Source organism: Bombus huntii, unplaced genomic scaffold, assembly GCF_024542735.1.
Source record: "Bombus huntii isolate Logan2020A unplaced genomic scaffold, iyBomHunt1.1 ctg00000175.1, whole genome shotgun sequence".
Taxonomy (NCBI): Eukaryota; Metazoa; Arthropoda; class Insecta; order Hymenoptera; family Apidae; genus Bombus; species Bombus huntii.
In genome coordinates this window covers 3,175-21,370 of record NW_026099413.1, presented here as the reverse complement: position 1 = coordinate 21,370, position 18,196 = coordinate 3,175, and the positions used below count along the sequence as shown (strand labels likewise).

At 38.9% G+C, this 18,196-nt stretch overlaps 1 protein-coding gene and 1 long non-coding RNA gene across 2 annotated transcripts; one reads left to right on the top strand and one right to left on the bottom strand.

Annotated features, from left to right (window-relative positions):
- Positions 1-2,786: 2,786 nt before the first annotated feature.
- Positions 2,787-4,694, bottom strand: LOC126877485 (uncharacterized). Its single transcript, XR_007695063.1, has 2 exons — positions 4,639-4,694; positions 2,787-4,234 (listed from the first exon to the last, which is right to left on the bottom strand). It is a non-coding gene; the product is annotated as an uncharacterized LOC126877485 (long non-coding RNA).
- A 1,604-nt stretch (positions 4,695-6,298) lies between these two features.
- Positions 6,299-14,443, top strand: LOC126877473 (organic cation transporter-like protein). The gene is made up of 3 exons (XM_050640200.1): positions 6,299-6,714; positions 11,941-12,145; positions 12,980-14,443. Exons 1-3 carry the CDS (start codon positions 6,299-6,301, stop codon positions 13,217-13,219), a joined length of 861 nt encoding a protein of 286 aa, XP_050496157.1. The 3' UTR covers positions 13,220-14,443.
- Positions 14,444-18,196: the final 3,753 nt, after the last annotated feature.

The window sequence follows — 18,196 nt, the reverse complement described above, 5'->3', positions numbered from 1 at the left end:
CACAGAAAACAGCGCAATCCACACTCTCTCGGCAACGCCACTCGCAACCTCTGCTTTTCGACTCGCACGCTGCTTTTCGACTCGCACGCTGCTTTTCGACTAACTCTCTGGCCGTTGCCGCATTCTGTTGCCTTTTTCCTAGGCCCACCGCACACGTGTTCTGCAGGCGCTCGTGGCCAGGGTCACGTAGGTCTTTTCCACGAAACTATGCACTTGAAAAGACCGATGACACATTGATGGGCCCGACGGCGCCTCGGCTCTCGCGACATTGTTCATAGTTCGTCCGATATTTCTTAGGCCTTTCGTCCACGATACTACATATATATATATATATATATACATACGTAGCCACAAATCAATTTGGATCACGACAGATAAAATAGGTAGCAATAATGTCTCCACGAACATTATCATAATTTATTGGAATTTACATAAAAGCCAAAGAATGCTATTGTTTCAATGACACGAGTAAGTCTGATAAATTCTTATCTCTGGTCCATTCGTGGCCAATTTTTTAATACCCCCGTAACTTGTAACGACAAATAAAAATATTGGTACAGGCCAATTTTTTTTTGGATAAAATCTTGTGTGAATTTACAAAAAATACGATTCTGCGTTTAATTTTTTTCCCTTATTGTCTTTACATATTTGGAGTTTAAACGCGTTATAAGTACGTTTTTTTTTTAACATGATTACGTAGAATTCTTATTCTGAATAAATTATTTGTTTCCGCTTCATAACTGTTTCTAAATTACAGTGCATTTAATCTTGAAATGCACAGTAACACTTTATACTTTTTACGTTCTAAGGAATTTTCAGGATCGGTTAAAAATTAAATTACAGTAATGGTAATACTCAATATTAATGTCAGACGTGGATACTTCACTGTTTTGTATAATAATTTGTTATCTTGGCATCGATCAAGGTATTTAATATACAAAGCGTACAGATTAATAAGAATTTTAATTAATCCTTCTTCTATAGTATTCACCGTTCTTTTCGAGCTCGTACCATTTCAAATAGACTTTCGAATAGATTTCAAAGATTTGTCTGTTCAAATAAAACGCGATCTTTTTTATTTCCCTATCAGTCGTCCCGTTACTGTTCCGTAGTTTCCAACAGATTGCAGATTCGTTTAAAAAACATTTGTAACGAAAAACAAACCCACTCGCAGAAATGTTATTCAATATCGCATTTATAACTTTCATAGACATCCTCCTCTCATTGCTATCATTGTAAACAGATTGAAACTTCGTTTGCAAACACTCGCGATTAAAAAAAAAAGAAAAAAAGAAGAATTAATCTTAAACAATTTTATCTCGTGTTCCATTTATAATTTTCATAATTGTCTTCCCGACGTTGTATCATTTTAAATGGCTTTTTTCTATCCATCTATGTTGCAGCGAGATCAACGGTCCTAATTACTAAATTGCACGATGTGTTCATACAAATTCACTTTTTATGAACGCGATGAAACGAAATGAAACCTAAGTAGAGATTTGTTTTCTCATCAAGTATAACGAGTTTTATACTTTGGATAGATTGCCTCGTTGTGAGAAGGTCTTAATCGTTTATAATTGCGATTAAGTAATTGCAATAAGTCATATTTTTAAGAAACGTTCTCACATGCTGTCACACACTCTAATTAGAAAAGGATCATGAAACATTCGGTTTATGATATTATTTGTTTGTAAATCTTCCTGCTTCCGGAAACTTTTTTAAATATGAAAATATTTATATACAAAATTAAATATTTTTTTCAATATCAACACTTCTTGCGTTTATGTTGTCCTAGTCAGAATTATATTATTTCGTGTATCCTGTTGCTCTTTATATGATAGTCCTCCCGTTGGCCGCGGATTCGTTATCAAGCCTGAGGCCCTCGTCACTAGTGTCACTATCGACAATAAAGGTACCCCACCCGCGACCGGACGATGGAGAACTCCAACACGGAATCGCAATCTCCCGCGAGCCCTGCCCGGGAGGGCGCCTCGAGCTCGGACTCGGAATGTGACTCGAGCTCGGCCTGCTCATGAGGGACCACCCCCTGAAAAACAGCGCACTGTATTCTGCCCTAAACCGTGCCCTAGAGGGTCTGGCAGCGTATTGGCTTACGCAGATAATGGACGGCGACGAGCTCACCTGGCCAGATTTTAAGGAACAATTCGCCGCGCACTTCGGTGGCTAAGAAGTAGCAGCCGCGTCGCTAATCAAGGTAGCCGAGGAACTACCGCGGGACGGCGAAACACCAGGAGCGTACGGAAATCGTATCATCACCCTCCTGGGGTCGAAGTGGCGAAATTCAACCAGGGAAGAGGTACTCGCCGCCACCGCCCTCCATCTGCTGGGCTCGCGCGATGAACGTTTTAAACGACTAGCGCTCACGAGTGACATCACGTCGGTGAAACAATTCCAAAGAGAAATGAAGCCCTTCCTATACACGGAGTGGCCAACGCCCCCGCCGTGGAGGTCATTAGCGAGCTCCGGAAACAAACGAGGCAGGTCACCCGCCCCCTGGACCAGGTGTGGCCACTGCGGTATTTACGGACATCCGACATTCGAATGCCGCAAGAGGGCGAAGTGGGAACCGAAGAAGGACCCTCGACGCCCGGAGGAAAGCCGACCGGCTGCACCACCAAAAGCGTTGTGCTTTCACTGCCACATGCCGGGACACATCGCGTCTCGCTGTCCATCGCGGCGAGAAGAAAAACATTGCCCCGAGGACGAGCGCCGGGTCGATGCCTGCGTGGTGGAAGCCCCGACGGGTAGACTAAGCCAGCAGGCCACACACGAGGACGTGTAAGTGTCAGGATGGCCGAGTCGGAGACGAAAGGACGCCGGGGCCCCTCTGGAACTTCAGGACAACACCCTAACCTTGCAACCTAGAGCCTAATATAGCCATAACGAAACAATCGCAAGTATCCAAACCGATAGCAATCGTAGCAATTTGAAGCAAGGTGAGTAACTGATGAGATGACTTTGCATTTGTCTCACCACAGAGACAGACGTTCAAGAATTCATTGTGAAAAGACGAGTACAAACAAGATACGTATGTCTTTCCGTTAAGCGAATGTTACAGTTTGTTTGCAAAAGTCAGTTTTTAGATTATAGAATCGTAGATAGAATTTAGAGGATAGAAACTTTTAGTAGTCACTTTTAGTTTAGTAAAGTCTTATCGACAATAAGCAGACTACGTTATGATACAACGATTCCAACTGAAGATTTCTATCGACATCACGAATTCGATGGCTTCCAAATTTTCTTCTCTGCAATCTCAGACGCTCAACTCGAAAGAATCTTTTAGATGCCCCGACAAACACTCGACTCAGGTTATCTATTATCGTAATCTTCCTACGGGATTTTTTTTAACTGCGTTGCGTTAACGAATAACGGGATAACATCACGTTTCTCTCAACGCCTTTCAACGTTCTACAACTTTTATTCTTTGCAAATCCCTGTCTCTATATGATAAACGCTGGTTATCCGCGGAAGGAGCGAGGACAACGAAGTGTTACTCGATGATCAAAGACAGGAAGATCCTGGTACGCGATAACGTTACTAATTTCCAATTACGATATGTGTGATTACGTAACATCTGCTGTCTGCATAATGCGTTAACGATCCGCGCGTTGATCGCATAAATATAAATCGAAGGGAATGGAATCGCTCGAAACTCATGCAACTATCCGCAGGTGTTTAAAATCGTGTTTTTACACCGCCAACGTAACGTCACGCCAGTCGAATCGAAAAATTATTACTAGACACCGAAGGTGAACAAAAAACGAGGTAAATAGGCTACCGATTGAATAATATCATAACGATCGTATCTCTGGTTTTTGCTCGTCTTTTATATTTGTTTCAAATGTATAAAATATAATCGTATCGATATCGTCCACGATTAAAGCCATCCATCCGCCATCGACGAGGAACGAACGATTATATTTTATCATTTATGCGAATCCTTCTCTTCTCTTCTTTCTCTATTTACGCCCCTCGCCTTGCTTCGTACCGCCGATGATTCACAATTCGATGCACCTGAACAGCTGGAACGTCGCAGATTTTTCCGTACGATAACAAACGTGTTTTTGATGGCCTGCTTTAAACCGTGACGATCGCCATGACGTGCATCAATTGTCGAATGATGTAGTGCGACGATACTCTTACGCAACTTTTTCTTACGCTGTTTTTTCCTCTATTCTTTCTTCCTGTGTGTTATCACATGATCATGAGATACCTGTATAGAAGATGCAAAGAGTCTGTGAAGAATTTACAGATATTTAAGATTATTATAATGATTAAGCAAAAGCTAAGACTCAAAATATTGCTCAAGATGTAATTATGTAATATTTACTCAATTTCTAGAAGACTGTTTATATCTTGTTGTTATTCTTGATATGGAGATAAATATAGTATACTTTATTAAGACCTAGATAAAAGACTTTTTTCTCGTTTCTCTTCTCCTACTTAATCACTAAGAGTTATATAACGTTTATTCGATAATTCTGCTTCTCCTGACCTTTCCACAAATGGTTGTTTATATCTCGAAATTCTTGGTACTTTTAATCAAATTTTAATAACAGTACTTTACTCGTCAGAAGTAAATAAAAAAGCTCTAAGTAGAAGCAAGGATTTACTTACCTTTCCTTTCTCGAATCTCAGTTAGCAATGTTGTTCCTCTTGAAAGATTTTCCAAGTTTCGAGTATATGTTTGGGGCATCAGCTTTGGATAAATATCCAGCTCTTCGAGCATTGAAGAGAAGGATTCATAGAATACCGGCTATTTCTGATTGGCTGATTAGGCGCCCATACACAAACAGCTAAAAAGCTAAAAACGTGTGGAAAAAAGATGACCAGTACACCACTACATATATGTAGTATCGTGGACGAAAGGCCTAAGAAATATCGGGCGAACTATGAACAATGTCGCGAGAGCCGAGGCGCCGTCGGGCCCATCAATGTGTCATCGGTCTTTTCAAGTGCATAGTTTCGTGGAAAAGACCTACGTGACCCTGGCTACGAGCGTCTGCAGAACACGTGTGCGGTGGGCCTAGGAAAAAGGCAATAGAATGCGACAACGGCCAGAGTGTGAGTCGAGAAACAGAGTGTGAGTCGAGGAGCCGAGTGCGAGTTGAGCGGAGACAAAGTTTGCGAGTGGCGTTGCCGAGAGAGTGTTGATTGCGTTTTGGTAAAAGTCGAGTCGCTATCTAGTTATTTAGTTGCGCTGTTTTCTGTACGTTTGGCGTGAATAGTTCAGGTTGAACAACAATCGTCTTTTTCTGTCTGATTAACATCTCTATTGTCCACTCCTTGTAAATACATTATATCACGATATTACATATTTTTGGGGGCTCGTCCGGGATTGGACAAGACAGAAAACGAAACGGTTTAACAGAGCTATTCGAGCTAGTTGTGAATTTACCGGTACGCGGTGCGGTAAAAGACGATATCGTTGACTGTTTAAGTTTGTGTAGTGTGAAAAATGGCAAACGTTGGGGACGAACGATTGTCGGGTGAAGAGGGTTCGACGCTGGAGGAGCTGAGGAGTAAGCTCGCGCGAATGAACCTCCCTATATCGGGTGCGAGGTCAGTGCTGATTGCAAGGCTGAATCGGGCGTGTAGGGCTGGACAATCGTATCCTAAGGGATCGACGGGCGGTGAAGAGCTAACCGGTCAACGAGATTTAGGAAACGTACAGAGAGCTGAGCGTGATTGTAACGAAGATGAAGATGTTGAGAAAATGAATACGAAGGAGTTGAAGGAGCGCCTCGCTAGTTTGGGTTTAAAAACGACGGGAAGAAAAGTAGAATTACGCGCACGGCTACAAGCGGCCATGGATGGTAACGACATATCGTCGGAAGAAGAAAGCGACGACGAAAGTGAGGATGAAGATGACAAGAAAAACGCAAGAGGATACAAGAGAGATACGCGAAGGGTGTATCAGGACCGTGATGAATATTGTCGAAGGGCATGTGTTGGTTCGACACTGAGTTTTAGAGACGTCGAAGATGCATTAGAGTCGTTTAGTGGCGACAAAGGTGAAAATGTCGAACGATGGTTCGAGTCGTTCGAGGAAGTCGCTGATACGTGCATGTGGTCGGATGGGCAGAAGGCAGTCTACGCCAGGAAGCTGCTGAAGGGATCAGCGAACATATTTGCGAGCTTCGAGTGTCATGCCAGGACTTGGCATGAGTTGAAGAGGGGGCTAGTGAAAGAATTTTCGAGGAAAGTCAACAGTAGGCAAGTACATCAGAAACTTGAAGAAACAAAAAAGGAGAGTGATGAAGCATGTTTGGCTTACATGTACCGCATGCTCGAAATAGCCAACCATGTGGACATAGAGGAGGAAGCAAAGGTGGAATACATAGTGGATGGAATAATAGACGACGAGAACAATAAGGCTATATTGTACGGCGCTACGTCAATCAAAGAGTTGAGGAAGAGGTTAGTGATGTACGAAGAGCAGAAGAGTCGCAGAGCAAAGTCGATTGTGAAGCCGGCTAAAACCCAGAAAAACGGGAAGCCCAGTCAATCTGTAGATGCAATGAAGAAAAGAAGATGCTTCATTTGCGGTAGTGAGGATCATCTAAGTGTTAAGTGTCCGGAGAGGGGAGAAAGTGTTAGGTGTTCCGAGTGCAGCGGATTTGGACATATTGCAGCGAGGTGTACGGCACGACCGAAAGAGACTTGCGTAGTGTCAAGATCCGAAAAGGGGAAGTATGTGAAGGAAGTAATCGCAGGAATTAAGCTTCTATTCTCTGAAATTACTCTCAAATCTCAGAGTCAACCCTTCAAATTCTCCACACTGGATCTTCGATTCTTAATATTTGTAATATCGTAGAATAGCTTTGATTGGAGATCGGCTGAAATTAGAAAACACCGTGTACGTTGTCTTTTGTGGTTTGTTTACATCCAAGAGCGCCTAGTAACAGTGACGCGAGAAAAGATAAGCAGCGTCAAAACAGAAGTACGGTTCCACATTTCAAGGAGTGGCAATCGAGAGGCCAGAGTATGTGAGCCGAAAAGTGTGTGTGTGTGTGTGTGTGTGTGTGTGTGTGTGTGTGTGTGTGTGTGTGTGTGTGTGTGTGTGTGTGTGTGTGTGTGTGTGTGTGTGTGTGTGTGTGTGTGTGTGTGTGTGTGTGTGTGTGTGTGTGTGTGTGTGTGTGTGTGTGTGAGAGGACGAGAGCAAGAGCGAGCACGACCGAGCAGGAGTGTATTGGCGAAGATCAGAGCTAATTGAGTCGTCGAAGAGTAGAGTCGTTAGAGGTTTCGAGTCGTCGAAGAGTAGTCGTGAGAATTGATAGAGTTGTTAGAGAGAGAGAGTGTGTGTGTTAGATTCGTTGTGACGAGAGTGATCAAATAACTGTAAAGTTATTTGATATAGATACGAGTATTGCATTTAGTTTCCATTAAATAAATATCGTTCTCTGTTCAATTTATATTTGTATATTCAATTTAATATTAATAAATTGGAAGTAATCGGAAAAAAATTTCTATCCTTATTTTCCGATATTACATATTTGAAGCATAAATTAAAAATCGACACATTGACTACTTCAAAGAAATTAGCCCGAACGAGACATAACTCGTTCATCGTGGTTTTCGCGCGAAGTAAATATGCGGTTTCTCAATCGTTGTGAGATTCCAACGACGTTAATTCTGTCGAAACGGCGACGCGCGACGACGATCGCACATTCTGTTGCTAGCGAGTGCTTGCAAATCGCGACGATATCGAGCGTAAAGACTAAGCGCAAAAATGGAGGACACTCGGCGGGGAATTGGAAATGCTCGATGACGAAAGGTATTTCAAGGTGTAATTACATCCACATCCAATTGGATCGCACCTTCGTTCGGTTGCTAGGTCAACAACCTTCGATGTTATTCAAATAATGCAACGGCTGGAGCAGCCGGTAGCGAGTCGTAAAAGTTTCAATAAAACACGTTCCTGCTAGTGAACGTATGTTAAGACTTACACCGAGTTTTATTTCGCTACACCGTTTACTAGTTCGAAACGATCGATTGCATAATAGTAGCTGTTTCTTTCATCTCGGAAACACGATCGTAAACGGTGACAACGATCCAGCTTATTCCTGATCGTGTTAATTTCCACGCAAACTTTGTAAACATTATACGTCGCGACGCTCTCGTTAACGCGTCATTCCCTCCAACTCAAAAGTCTTGCAACTTTGGTGATCCGTTTTCTGTGTAAAATTGGTTACGAGCATCAGGGGACTTATCGTCGTAATCGGTAAATTGTTTATTAAGGATCTACAGCTTTTAAGGATTTCTCTCTAGAGATTTAGAGATTAGAAGTTTCATTAACGCGTTATCGTGTCTCTAACTCGATCTTTTTTCGTGTAAATTGGTCACGAGACTTACGAGCTTCGTTGTAAATAGAAGATTAGTAATATTTCGTAGTTTCGTGATAGTATATAGACATTTTAGTGCTTAAACGCGCAATTTTTAGTTCGCTTTTCGCTCGCATCGGCGCTATGAAACGGATCAATATCTCAACACTTTCCTTTAGTTCTACGAATCATCTTTCGACCGGCTTTTCTTGGCCTACCGTTTCCTAACGCTGTCCTAATACTATCGTCTTGCTGAGATCCTTTTTCCGATTGTATCTTCTGCTTATTTTATTATAAATCCGAACTTTCATTCACGTCGTATGTTTTACAGCGTAAAATCCGCTAGAGCGTTCCAATAAATGTAACCAGTAGGTGCTCTAATACTCAAACGCACCTGTGCGTATCTCTGCATATTTGCTGAAAAAAAAGATGAATCTTACGTTACATTTCCAATATGCGTAATAAGCCGAAAATTTCTCTGATGCTAATCCTTCGTAACAAAAGGATGGCATCACTATATGCATGAAAATAGCATTTGGCAATCGTTAGAAACACAATACATGGATATATATGTAGTTGCCAAATTAACCTTCGCGGTGTTCAAAGTGAACGGCTAGAAACGATTGCTTTTTGCTATACGCGCATGGTTCGATTTCACCATAATTCGTTATTAAGACGTTTCGAGAGAGTCAAAGGATGTGGTGTCGCAACGTGTTGCGCTCGCACAATGCTCTTTGGATAAAATTCCCGGAGCGCGTATTATCGCGTACGCCGCGCGAACGCGTTGAACCTTCGCGCAAACAATGAGAGCGTGAACGCGAAAAAATAGCGTTGAGCACGTAACATTCGGCCTGATATCGTTGATTGGCCGCGAATCGTCAATGTGCACGGGACAGTTTTACGTAAAGACATTCGATCCGTACAATTGTGTTAAGACGTCGACCATAGAACGTACTACGTTGATGCAATTAAAATTTCAATGAAACAGGAGAACGCGCTAATAACTAGTCACCCCGTTGTTGACCATAACGTACAAATACTTTTGTTTAAGAGCTGCTCGTTAGTGTTTACCGCGTGCAGCGATTTAGTGACGAACAAATTACGTTCAAAGGGTATAGAGCTCGTTCTCGATTAAAATTCTCCTAACTTTCTAATGGTATTAGAAATTATAACTTGAACGTATGTACGCGACTGGCAATAAATATCAGGACAGCCGCAGATATTTAGTATAAATCGAATATGTGTTCCATTGTCCTTAATTTCTTTTATTATCGATTATTATTATTATAATTTTTATATTAATATTAATATTATTTAATATTTTAATATTAATATTATTTAATATTTTAATATTAATATTATTTAATTTATTCTATTATTGATTCGTTCCATTCCGTTTACGTCATAATACGTAGCCTGCGGATTTTTACGCATATTTTTCAGAATATAAAGGAAGCGAAAGAAAAAACTAGAAGCTGGATAAAAAATTGTTTTACCTCGATTAGACGTTACAAAGCGTGCTACTTTCCGATGTGTTATATATTTCCACGTGTCACACGTGTACTTTGCAATTTTGCCCTTTCAGATTTCACAGAAATGCATAAAACTTCCGTGAACTAATTTTTTGGCACGTGCACGTGCTTCAAAATAAATTCGATGATATTAAATACCAGATTATAGGAACCAGAAATGAAGAGTTCTACAACGATGGAATGGGTAAATGATTGTCGATCAGACGAAAGACAATAGCAAACAACGATATAGCGATGATTAATTAATGGAAGATTTTTTCCTTTCAGCAAACAAAAATAGAACTTAACGAACTCAGTAATTGATAAATGATTACTTATAAGATAAGTGCATTTTCCAACTGTGAGTCATAGTTAACGTTTAGTTTAGCCTAGGTAGGATCTTAGCTTTGGAGTAAATAAGTATAATAGTAGCAAAAAATCGATAGAATTGTTAAAAGGCTGTGACTAATCCTGGTCGACTGGTCAGTTATCATCTGAATCTATTGTTATTTTGCTAGTATACTTTTCGAATCATTTTCAGCTATTCTATGGGCAAGCATTCGTTTCTTTCGCGCATGCCACGTATCATTCGCTCATTAACTCGTTTTTGAAAGCTTTTACCGGCGAATGAAAAACGTAACGTACACTTGCATAATGCGTTCGAAGTGTTCGTTCGTTCAATATTCATGTAAAGGTTAGGCGATACGCGTGATAAGTCGCGATGCTACGAGATGTGATTAGATGCGGATGTTAATATCTTGTAAATACCTTTCCTCGACTATGATAATCATCGAACACTAAGAATTTCGCAAATCGATGGAATTAATCGGTGATCTTGTGGGAAGAAATTTCGATATCACGATAATGTTAACGATAGTATGTTAATTACGACTAGTACCGTTACTGTTACATTGTTTCATAATTAGTATTAGTTTAATATAGTCAACGACTCCTCCGCAAGCATCCGTGCAAGTGTTATTTATTATTATGCTCACCTTCTATTGAAAAGTTCTTGCCTTGCTCAGCAAGTCTTTTTGATTTTTTTCCTGTAGAACTTCCGCGTGTTACCGATTTTTATGCTATGTACGTGTTTGTAGGAAAACTTTCTCTGAGCCGCGAAGTTTTCTTTCGACGATTCAACGATCGAAAATCAAAGAGAACCAATGTTCTCTCTTTCGATAAAGTATGTGATGATAGCCATTGCCAAAATTATTGATATATTTATCTGGTTGAAGACAATCTAGCAAATTATACAGCAAGCCTAATGAAATAATAATAATCTTTATCATTAAATTGCGCCATTATTTCATAATTTCATTGAAGGATAATAGAAATTCACGAAGCCTTCAAATTGGATTTCATATTATAATAATGTAAACATCGTTTGACGGTATTATCTGGTTGTGAATAGGGTTGATTTGATTCAGACAGCGCCAGTCATCATGACATCGACTTCCTATCTCGTTATGTAACATTCATCAGAATAACAGACGCAATTACCGTCACTGAATTATCTTAATGACATTCGTTATTAATGAGTAAGTGTTTTCGACATACGTCGGAGGTCGCAAATCTTGGATCATCTTTCTTTATTATCTGTTTAGATCCAATCCAGTTCCTTCACAGAACTTCTTTCCCTTCAATTTACCTCATTTAATAATTCTTCAAAATTTTCTCATTTTCATTTCTCATTGCATTGTTTATTATATATTCTACAAACCCGTATGAACACAACGCAATAAATTGACACGATAAAAGCGTTGAGATAATAACCACGAGACAATACTCGACAATAATAATACGAGACAATAATAATCGAAAAGGCTGATGAAACAAAGGAATGAGTAATTTGTAAAGACAGGAAAACAGCAATTAACGTACATCCAGCTACAATTGAAAATAACTTTCTTCGCTTTAAATGAAATTCCAATCAAATACGTTTTATCAGACTCGACTAACAATCAATATTATTAGCTCAACAAATACTCGAGATTCCCAATGTTTTTTGTCAAGTTTCAAATAGAACGTTAATTACTCGCTTGTCGGAACGTCCATCGGCATCGAAGACCGTGAACCAATCTACGTTATCTTCTCCTTCGTTTCAGGCTGTCGCTGGCGATACCAGTCAACCGCGAAGATTACTCGAGATGCAGCATGTACGATGTAAATTACACGGAAATTTTGCTAAATGGAAGCCACGTACCGGACCCATCGTGGCCAGCGAAAGATTGCCAACAAGGATGGGAATTTAATTATACCACCGTCCCTTATGCGTCTGTGGCATCCGAGGTGACAGAAAATGTTCGACTTGTAATTTCCTGCTTTTTGAATATTTTATCTGTTCCTATCAATCAATCCCTTTATACCTTATATGTCGTATTCGATTATTTGCATGATCTATTTCGATAAAAAATAAGCGTAGTGTACAATTTTTGGAAAGAAAGAAGAACGATGGAAAGGGTCGAATAAACGTTTGTGGAAAGATCGATAGTTCAGAAGTGGGAAAATTAACAATGTCGATTTCCACAGAGGAAAATTATAGTACGTAACAGAATTACTAGTACATATTGCAGTAATAATTAGTGCATGTAGTGAAATTACAGAGTACATTCTAAATTCAAGCGTTACATTGCCAAATAAAATACAATCGAATAAATATTTATAAAAATACTTAAAGAAAAAAAAAGGATAAAAAATTTCGAATTATGAAAGCTGATAAAACTAGGTTGCGATAAAACTGAAAATGAAAATATCGGATTGAAAAGAAACTTTAATAAAACGTTATAACGAGCAACAGCGCGAACACGCAGATTTGTTCGACATAAATTGCAAGACTTTTTGCTCCAGTGGATTTCCATGAACTTTGCGTCGCTCGTCAGGAGGAGAATTATTCATCGAGGGGTAGGAAGCATCCAGAAGAAGGACGCGAGAACGCGCAGGGTCTTAAGCTTCTCCTTCTTTTTTCCTCAAAGGGAAAGAAAAAAGGACAGAGGCGCGCTTCATTAGGAATTTCGAAACTTTGATCGAAAATTCGTTTAATCGAGGCGTTAAAATTGCTATAAGATTTCTGTGATGCTGATCGTGATCAGAAGTAAATCATTCGACTGTAGTTTTCTGTTGCAGCTGGGATGGGTTTGTCAGTATGATGCATTGCCAGCCATAGCTCAAAGTATCTTCTTCATCGGCGCTATCTTCGGAGGATTAATTTTTGGATGGGTTGCTGATCAATATGGAAGAATACCAGCTTTACTCGGAGCTAATTTAATGGGATTTCTCGCTGGGGTGGCTACTGCGTTCGCGGGTAGCTTCTGGCAGTTCACTTTGTGTCGTTTTTTCGTTGGATTCTGTAATATCGAAAAATAAGGATAGAAATTTTTTTTTCGATTGCTTACAATTTATTAATATTAAACTGAATATACAGATATAAATTGGACAGAGAACGATATTTATTTAACGGAACTAAATGCAATACTCGTATCTATATCAAATAACTTTACAGTTATTTGATCACTCTTGTCACAACGAATCTAACACACACACACTCTCTCTCTAACAACTCTATCAATTCTCACGACTCTACTCTTCGACGACTCGAAACCTCTAACGACTCTACTCTTCGACAACTCGAAACCTCTAACGACTCTACTCTTCAACGACTCAATTACCTCTGACTTTCGCAACACACTCGCTTTTCGACTCGCATACTCTGACTTCTCGGTCGTCCGCCCTTGAAACACGAAACCGTCCTTCTGCTCTAACGTTGTTTCTTGTTTTTCTCATATCTCTGTAAGAACTAGGTGACTTTAGTCACATAGGCGCTCTTAAATGTAAACGAACCACAGAAGGACGACGTACACGGTTTTTTCTATTTTCAACCGATCTCTAATTCAAATTTATTCTACGATATTACAATTCGCCTTTGATAATTGCTTCACTATGATGTACATATTAGGTAACCGTTTTTCAATAATTTCTTTTTTGCCCTGGAATTGAGTTTGAAAGCCACACAGTGGCTACAAAAAGTACTTGTACGTATGTATCCTTATTTCCCAATGAAGCGTCTCTCTTCCTTTTTTTTAAATCAGTTTTTACGTTTCATTTTGATAGCATTAATTATTTATAAGCATGTATGAAAGTATTACAAATGATACGAAAGCTAATATTTTAATCAGTCTTATCTTAAGACTTAGTCTTAATTAATTGGTATATATATAAATGCTGTTCTAAATACGATGGTGTACAGTTACTTTTTGTAATTACTGTAAGCAGGAAGATCTCTAAGTTTAAATAACAAAGTAATCTCTACAACATACTGTAAAACTGTTGTTATGCTTGATTTACGACTGACGTTTCTACAAGTATATGAATTTCGCAACAGAACTCACGTTGCCATGCAACAATTTAAATGAAATAGAAAACCATTCAAAGTTACGAAGATGCTTAAATACATATGAATATACATGAGGTCATACATATTTATTTTTTAACTGCGGCGTTTATATCAAAGAGAGGGAGAGAGACAGAGAAAAATTAATTTTCCTGTTTTATAAGAATTTCATGCAAGATAAAAATATGAAACTTTAAGATATTTGGATATATATATACCATTGAATATTTATAATATTTAAAGGTAGTTAGTTCGCAATTATTTTCTATACTAATATTTTCCCTCTATACTCGCGATCAATTATAATTTTGTTTTCTCTTTTAACGAGACAATATTCTGATTACAAAGGATTAGTTGTTCAAAATTGCTTTTCATTTCTGGACAACTATAGCATACCAGGGTTTTCATAAATTTTCACTTCCCAACGGAAAGCGAAGGTAACGAATGAATGGTTCTACAACGAACGCTTCCACAACTATAAATCTATGTATATATACATACATACATGTATATGGTTTTAATTAAAATGAACATCTTCTTCTAGCAAACTTATTTAAAATTCGTAAAAATATCACATAATAATATAAAACAATCAAGTAACATTTTAAATATTCCATTGAAAATTCTAATAAATTGTTTAATATAAGATCAATATAATTCATGCTGAATTCATTGTCTGATATCCATAATACAGGCAATTTATAATACAAAATTTTATTATAACTCTACATGAAAAAATTTCAATTATAATACTGTAGAAATATATTTTCCAGTTATTGTTCTAATATCAATATACTGAAGAGAAAATCTAGACTAGTCTCTGTCTTGAAAGATATTTTATACCCTGAAAGTACAGCGTTAAGACCCTGATTGAAACTTTTGAAGAGACTCTGTTGAAACGTAAGAACGCTGATTAAAAGTTCATCAGACGAGTCATTGAAACGAGTTTTCTTGATCGAATAGCAAGTTTGTCCTGCAGACAGCATTCCAATTGTGAAAATCGAGACCAAAGAAACTCAGGTGACGTGCATTAACCCTGAATCGATGACTCAAGCCGAGGTTGGAAAAATTTACAATTTGTTCGACAAAACAAGGCCAAGTTGACGAGATTCGTGAGCAAGTGGCTGGTTCGTTAATGATTTGGCGTTCGAATTTTCTTATTTCTATTCTAATTATCAAGGTCGATTAAACGATTGATCACGAATATTCGACGGAAATATTGAGAAAGAAAGCTCGATCTGTACGAGTGTAAATCGTATTTTAATCAATGACTTGAGAAAGTGAGGTATTGATTGAAACTAAGATAAGTGATACTAATTCGTTTCGAGCGCGTAACAAATTACATCATCGGATTCATTGATTTGCAAATAATTCTATATTCAGTTCCGTATTTATAATCGAGCGTAGCGAAGATAAAATGAAAGGGACGTGATTATCCGAGGGTCTCACAACTAGAGGAAAATCGATGGGAACGAGGAAATCCTTAATTGTAGAAACTACGTAGAAAATACCGTGGAAAATATCATATATATTTTAATAGAAATATTTTTGTACTTTTTTTTAAACATTAAAACTTTAGAGCTTTAGAAGCTCTATGTATTAGTATACGTATTTATACAGACTTTGAAATTCATAACAAATTTCTCTAGATAGATGCGGATGTTTTGTATTGTTTCGTATGTATACTTGTGTCACTTTTCTTTCTAACGATATTTAGTTAAAACGTTCGTCTATATCATTTATAATAGATTTTGTTTTTATTTATATTAATGTTAATTTTATATTAATAAAAATCACTGAAATTTTCAGTATCATCATTATTTAGTATCATCGAATTTCTTTCTTCTTTATGTTCCATATTATTATTAAAATTCTCTAATAAACATTCAAATATCCTATAGAATATTTCCATTATTCTTCACGTCATTATTTGCAGTCATATTTTCCATATTTTATTATCGATAAAGTTTGAGTTGGTTCTTTAAATTCCTATTCAACATTCCAGCTAACCAGTTGATATCAATAACACGTGCCTTTCTTCCTGCCAGGATTTATAACTTTGGTTATTGGTTGATTTGGTCCACCGTGGTAAATTATTGGCACCAAAGTTCATAACACAAGTAGTTCGAATCCTTCGATCTTCAATAATGTCCGTAGACTGAAATCGTAACTTCGTTTACACTGAAGCGAATGGATCCTGGCAGGATCGCCAAAATGTCACGTAAAAATAATGGGAAAATAATAATAAAAAAATGTTGGGTTCTTGGACCAGAGTTCGAGATACCTTTATTTTATAATAGGATTACAAGTGTGCGATTTGACCGTTACCGAAAGACTGAAAGACTGGATCAAGACTCAGCCCTTCTAGATGTTCGTTTATCTTATGCCTATGTGCCGAATTCATATTCCTTTGTTTTGGGAGTCGGTGTCGTGTGCAAGGCGGTTCAGGTTTCCTGAGTCTGTTGGAGATATTTGTTGACGTTACATGTACGTCAAGACTGTGTGAGTGTCACGAGGCAAAACAATAATATGAGTCGCTCTCGATTTGCATCGTTCTCTAACTCATGTGCCGCTACATACTTATATAGCTATTATTTCTTACAACCTAGCGTATGCAGTTGTGTATGGGGCCTTAAGTTCACTATTTATAGATACTGCTAGGAATTAATCGAACGAATTCAACGCAGTCGCGTTTACAGTGTTCCGTATTATCGGAAATGCCGAATTCGCGTGGTTTCGCTTTGACGTTCGTCCACGTTGACGATTGTTCAAAGAACAACCGAGAGGCCTCCGCGTCGCAGCTACGAAAGACATCGAAGCCGCGACACCCTTCAGTGACTTCCCTATCTTCTCCTAAAACCAAGGATGACGCAACTCAGGCAATCGTTACAAGCGCTCGAACTTCACATTTTCTTGCCATACTATCAACAAAAAATGAAAGTTGGTTTTCAATGAGTCATTATATAATTATATGTCAGAGATGAAAGAACACCGGAGCCTTTGGAATTTTGGATAATCCCGCAACATTGTAACCTAGAGTCTACTATAGCTGTAATTGAACAATTGTAGTTATTCAATCCGATTGTAATTGTTCGAGAGTCGTGATAATGAGCTTGGGCTCGAGGCGACAGTCAGTCGCCGAACGTAGCCGCGGTCACGGGATGAACGCTTTGTCTAACAAAGGTATGAAGTAATTCTATAGCTCTCCTTAAAAGAAATATTCGTGGCGACACGCGACAGTAAACATTCCAACGGTTTCTGTCCTGTGGCTCGCCACACGCAGACCCTATTCTTCGAGTAAGATGATTGCCAGATGTCGATGCGTCTCCGCAGTACATGTTCGGCTAGCTCGAGGGCCCGTTATAAATCTTAAGATTTAGTCAACTAAAGTCCTTCAAACAGACAAACAGTCTTTGTCCCAACTACGGGAAAATAGGGGAGACTTATTTTTCAACGAGCGGCGTCTCCCACTAGCAACTTTCCCTCGAGGGCGGCTAGCATCTTTTTCTAACCACCGATATGGAGATTGACCAATTAGCAGCAACGCCAATTTCCCTTACTTTCTGAACGAAGGCTTTCCTCGACGAATCCGATGATCTCGTGTCCTTAGACACACCCCATTATAGTTTTCCTCTGTGGCATCATCGGGACGGGACGGGCATTCTTTTACGCGCTTCCGTCGACCAAAGAGTAACGTCTTTACGCTCAGCAATTATTTTTACGAGTCAGACTTAGATTCAGCGAGAACGCCCATCGGTCATCCCGTTGGCCGCGGATTCGTTATTGAACCGGAGACCACTGTCACTAGTGTCGCGGACGTCTCACCGCCGTGGTAGATTGTCAAACCTGTGTTATTCATACCTGTGTCAATAAATCGTATCTTCGTTACACCGCAACGATGGCTACCTTCAATGAAGACTCCTCAAACACCGACAACCCTATCCCCAATGTCA